The 6,028-nt window shown below is 37.8% G+C and overlaps 1 protein-coding gene across 1 annotated transcript; it reads left to right on the top strand.

Annotated features, from left to right (window-relative positions):
- The first annotated feature begins 1,459 nt into the window (after positions 1-1,459).
- LOC141600421 (protein PSK SIMULATOR 1) lies at positions 1,460-5,044 on the top strand. Its single transcript, XM_074420659.1, has 2 exons — positions 1,460-1,848; positions 3,132-5,044. Exon 2 carries the CDS (start codon positions 3,133-3,135, stop codon positions 4,849-4,851), a length of 1,719 nt encoding a protein of 572 aa, XP_074276760.1. The 5' UTR covers positions 1,460-1,848; position 3,132; the 3' UTR covers positions 4,852-5,044.
- Positions 5,045-6,028: the final 984 nt, after the last annotated feature.

Here is a 6,028-nt window from a genome sequence, read left to right as displayed (position 1 = left end):
CTAGCCACTTGGCCACTTGGCCACTACGTGACAAAAGGTGAAAGTCTATAAATACTCCTCAACTCTCATTGAGGAGGAGATCCAGAATTTAACCTAAGAATCACTATTCATCTGGTAATATCTTCCTTATCTCTCTACAATATATACTTCGCCAAGTAACAACAACTTATCTCTCTAAGTTTACTGACTTGAGCGTCGGAGTTAGATCGCTCGGTCCAAAGCCGAGCCCTCAGTTTGTTCACTGTTTCAGGAGACCGAAAGGAGGATTCAACCAAGGACGTCATTCTACAAGCACGGGTGGTAACAAATAACTGCTCTGGAATTACACCCGGAACAGTATATATTTCAGAACAAGGCCGAAATCGTGTCAAACGTTGGGCTTACACCTAGCTGAAAAGGTAAATCATACCATGGACTTTGGGAACTGAATAGTGATAACCGGTATGGGCCATTGGGATAACTATGCACCTCTAGTTCGAGTTTATAGGGAGTGGTGGGCTCTACTCTTCAGAGATGAATGTGGGCGCGCAGGCCGTTGGGTTGGCAAGCCCCAACGCGACTCGGGATCCATTTTAGCACAACACGAGATTGAGACGGTCCACACACCATAAGGTTTTGCCTAAGTCGATGTTTGAGAAAAAAACGCCTATCCCAGACAAGCTATGGCCCACTTGGACACGACACACTTTAATACGGTACGACACGATACAACACGCCATGGTGGTGCTCTTAGTAAACTTCAAAACAAAAAGTACTACTAATTTTATAGTACCTAAACCTCTTGAATTCACGATCCTACGTAACCTCAAGACAGAAAGTACTAATAATTCCACCTAGCTTGACATTCTTTTCAACATTATTTATTTTAAAAAAAATTCAAAAAATGTTTCTAAAATGCTACTCCCTCCATTCAACTCCACTTTACATGTTTGCTTTATCACGTTTGCCAACGCGAGTTTTACGCGGTAAATATCTTTAGCTACGTATTTGCAAATATTATAAAAGTTAGAAATTTTTAATGTACTCTTAAAGACGAATGAAATAAGATCCCACGTGAATATATTTTAAGTTATGTATCGAGAGAAAATTGAAATTAAATGTCCGCTTGTGAATAGTGTGCAAATGAGAAACCTGCAAAATGGAGTTGAATGGAGGGAGTAATAAATCTTATGTAGGATCTACTAATCTTGCTTAAAACATGTCAAATATCATACCACTTGAGTATATTTTTATAGGAAATTGGAATATGTAATTATTTTTCCTATTTTTTAAAAGAAAAACACTTAATTGTTTTCATTTGGTTTTTTTACCAGGTGTCTAGTGGACACATAATAGAAAAACCCTTGTCATATTTAGTTCACATAAGTATATCTGACTTGTCTAAATTTTAGATGTATATCCGTCTTAAATGAGAATTTATAGTGTACTATAAACCTTACTTCTACCTAATCAATAGGATAAGCATAAGCTCACAAGATGACTTGACTGAAGTCTACAAAGTATGAAAACGCGGAATGTATGAGCAAAGAAGCAGACGAGATAATGAGATGAGTAAGTGGGTCTACAATTCTACAAAACCCGACAAAATTCCATCAACATTCAAACACATTAACGCAACATCCAATAAAGTTAGCATGTTACAACTAGACCACACTCAACTAAACAAAACAAAACAACCACCAAATTCCAAAACCGAAATTAACAATTTAACAACCAAATTTATCCGTCACCTTTCTTTAATTTCCTTGCTTCTGTCGCTTTTCGGATCTCTACCTTCTCTCCGCTGTCACTCCTCTTTTCCGACGTTCACTAATTCCGTCATTATTACCCATTTCCGACGGTTTCAGTGTTAGTCTTCTCTAACCTTCCTTTTAAGCTACTTTACTTCTCATCTTATGCTTTGCTTAATTTTTCTATGATGCTTGTGCTCTTTTGTCTTTTAATTTATAAGTTCGGTTGCTTTTAGTATTTTGTCGAATAAGGTTGCGTACATCCGACCCCTTTACCCCGCAATTTGCAGTCTGGCACTAGGCTAATGTTGTTATTCTTGGTGTTTTTGCGGTCGCTAAATTTCAGCTTACAATTATTGTGACTTTTTTTTTTCCCTGGATCTAGATTATTTGATTAAGTTGTTATCAATCATATGAAATTGAGGTGAGGTGATGTGAATTTTGTATCCAGCTTGCTTGAAAATGAAGCTAAATTCAATTTATTATAAGATTGATGAAGTTAAAAGCTCTTTGGGATGACATTATTTGAGACCGTTTCGAGTTTCACCTTAGGCAAGCTACCCATCTTATTGATGTTTTTTTTATGAAGTCATAGGCGGGAGCGTTTGAGGTATTAAGAGTGTAGCTTGTGTATTGCTCTGATGAGATAAATTGATAAGTTCACTTTAGTTTGGTAAGGGAAAGAACAAAAAAGGAGGTGGAATTGTGTATTGGTGATGATTATCTAGAAAGTAGAATGATTAAGGTTATTACTAGTTCTTTAAGTTAGTAGAATCATTTTACGGAGTATTATTTAAGGCATATTGACATGTGTTATTCATAAGGGCGGGGACTAGGGGCGCTATTGCTTTTCGCTAGGTTTTTTGCTTCCTCCGTCTAATTCATATTGTACTCTTTTGACTTTGGCAGTTACCAGTTAACTTTGACAACAAATTTCTCATAATGTTCAACAGCTTCTACCTTTTTTTAAAAGGGTATTCTTAAAATAGTTGTTTTGATAAGATCAAATTTGACAGAAAAACATACGTTTGTTTGTACACTGTTGTTATTGAAATAATTGTGGCCTTTAGAAACTGTTAAGGTAATCTGGTTATATATTTTACGTCTAGGTATCCGGCATTGTTTCTGCAAAAATAAATGTAATTCTGTACTCTAAAACGTGTTTTTAGTGGCCTAATAGACAACACAACAACATGAGCAATGATTCTCAAATAAACACAGTTTTGGCAACTATTTTCAAATAGAGCGCTTCTCTAACGCCTGAGAGAAGGGGTGAGATGAGGAAAGGGTTATTAGCATAGACATCATTCAAATTTGTTTTATAAAATGTACCTGTTTCCTGATGTGAGAAATTATTATTCGCTGGTTCATTATTGATATTTACCACGGTGTCATATGTAGGATGGGGGTTGATGGAATGAAAGAGTCCTGGTTTAGTAGTTTGTGGGGAATTTCACGTAGAAATGGGTCACATCCTGAGAAGGTGGAGGTTGGAATTCTTGCTTTTGAAGTTGCAACTTTAATGTCCAAGATCGTCAACTTGTGGAACTGCTTGAGCGATATTCAAATTTCTAGACTAAAGAAAGATGTTGTTATCTCCCCTGGGATTGTCAAACTTGTGTCGGATGATGAAAACTATCTTATGAATCTTGCTTTTGCTGAGATAGTCGAGAATCTGTGTTATGTCACACAGTGTGTGAGCAGGCTGGGAAAGAGATGCTCTAATCCTATATATCATCGTTTAGACCAGATTTTCAACAGTCCCTTGGAGAATTCTGTCGAATGGTTTGGGTGGGAGTATAGATGGAAAAAGATGGAGAAGAAAGTGAAGAAAATGGAAAAATTTGTTGCTGCTACTTCACAATTGCATCAAGAGATGGATGTATTGGTGGAGCTTGAACAAACATTTCGGAGAATGCAATACAATCCAGAGACAAATCGGGTGAAATTGCTCGAGTTTCAGCAGAAAGTAATATGGCAACGTCAGGAGGTGAAAAATTTGCGTGGAATGTCCCCTTGGTCCCGGACATACGATTACATAGTTCTACTATTATCAAGATGTCTAGTTACAATAATTGAAAGACTGAAATATCTGGTTGGAATTAATCAAGTCATATTTTTGGACAAAACTCATGTTCCCGGGCCTCAAATGACTCCCGAATCTCTCCCTCGAAGCCGCTCATTTGTACAATCTTCTGTTCATCCCTCTGAAAATCATGCCTCTATCTTCTATTCGGGGCCCCTGGTGAGATCAAGTTCATTACTGGGTTTGCCCTCAAGAAGCAAGAGAGCTAGCAGGAAAAACCCACGTCAAAGTCATCAACATGTACCGAACCAACATAAAAAATTCTTATTTTTAAAAACTAGACGATTAACTCAATCAGGTCCATTCAAAGGATGCATGGTTGGTGGCAGTGATTCCCCAGTGATAGACAGCTGCATGCCAACAAACAATGACCCTTCATGTTCAACAGCAATTTCATTGAGCGACGTGGACAGAAAAGAAAATGACTCGGGCCCACCTACATTTGACACTACGTCTCCTACAAGCAGCTCCATCTTGCTTTCTCAATGTCTTCTGTCTGTTACTCCTCCATGCTCGCTGGGAAGTGCCGCGTTAACTCTCCACTATGCTAATCTTATTATATTAGTTGAAAAGCTTGCCACTTGTCCTCATTTGATAGCCCACGATGCAAGAGACGATCTGTATAGTATGCTAACGACAAGCATAAGAAGCATGTTGAGGGCAAGACTTCAGCTGTATTCCAAATCCTTGGCTTCCTCGACCTATGATGCTAGCCTAGCTGGGGAATGGAGTATGGCTATTGCAAGAATGTTGGAATGGCTTTCTCCTCTTGCCCATAACACGATTAGATGGTACTCTGAAAGGAATTATGAGAAGCATCATATTGTTTTGAGAGGAAGTCTTCTTCTAGTACAGACTTTATATTTTGCAAATCAATCGAAAACAGAAGCTGCTATTGTAGAACTTTTACTGGGTTTGAACTACCTCTATAGATTTGGCAATAAAGAGAATGAGAATGATCTGCCTGAATCAAATGATACCCGAGCTTATGATGAATATCTTATCCAAAGCGATATTATCTCTTGCAATGCGTGAATGTGAAGGGGCATGTACCTCTCATGGTTGCTGAGCTGGCAGTTCCAGTTTGTGAGGTAATTATTGAAACCATTATAAGATATAAATATATCTTGCTTGTAACTAAGCATTTTTACTTGGGTTGCAATATACGTTCTGTTGTACCCTCTTTGGTATTGTGGTAAACCTGTTGTAAAGCGTAGCAGCTTATATATATGATTGACACGTTTAATACGATGCTATGGAATCTGCATAATATGTGATTAATAGATGAGACTTGCCTGCTGCTGAAGTGTGTTGCTACCTCACGTCTTGAGCATAACTAGGGCAGGCACTGGGTTCAGATTGTAACATTTAATACAATGCTAGACTTTCCTGCCATTGTTGCTGTTGTTGTGGTCGTCCTCATCTTTTGATATGGCTAGTGTGTATTCGGGGTTCAGAATATGTCATGGCTTAAATGAGATGCTTGTTCAATGTCACAATGCGGTTAACTGTTAAGGGTAGCCATTGAGGACATCTGAGGTGGTCATATCATCCTAACATGGATAAAGTTGCTTATATGTAATCTGTAGGCGGCGACCTTGAGGAAATTATGTGGTAATTTTTGTGTAAAGTTCATGCTTTTGAATTTTTTTTTTGAGTTTGTGGATGAGAGTTTTTCCAATAATGATTGTCTGCATATTGTTAGATGTAGGAATATCGATTACATTATATCTCTACAGGAATCATAGCTTTTCCTTTTGACTGGATTTCTATAAAGGTTTCCCATTGCAAAATAAATCTTACAGTACATTTTTCTTTTAGCTTGCTTTAAGTGGGGCATCATCGAGTCAGGTACAATGGCATAATACACCAACCAATGATGCTGTTATAAACTAACCTCGCAAGTGTACAAGGAATTGAGAGCATTTGTGAGGGTGGCTCCACAATGAGGTGGTCGTTATAATAAACCTAAGACTGATGAACTTGTTTTAACTGAGTTCGATTAAGACACTGTTTAAGACTTGCAGTAGTTGCAGATAATGAGCAAGTGAACAAAGCAAAACAAAGGCCAAAGGGACCTGGATGACTTAAAAATAATTTTTAAGGGACTTTTGCGAGTTGGACTCGTTTACTTTTAATCTCACCTGTTTGATCAATAACAAAAGTCGAGTACAAATATAATACGGAGTAACTATTATTATGACCAGCACAA

This window comes from Silene latifolia, chromosome 1, assembly GCF_048544455.1.
Source record: "Silene latifolia isolate original U9 population chromosome 1, ASM4854445v1, whole genome shotgun sequence".
In the NCBI taxonomy this organism is placed as follows: Eukaryota; Viridiplantae; Streptophyta; class Magnoliopsida; order Caryophyllales; family Caryophyllaceae; genus Silene; species Silene latifolia.
The sequence above is the reverse complement of the archived record's forward strand: the minus strand, read 5'-3'. Positions and strand labels throughout refer to the sequence as shown.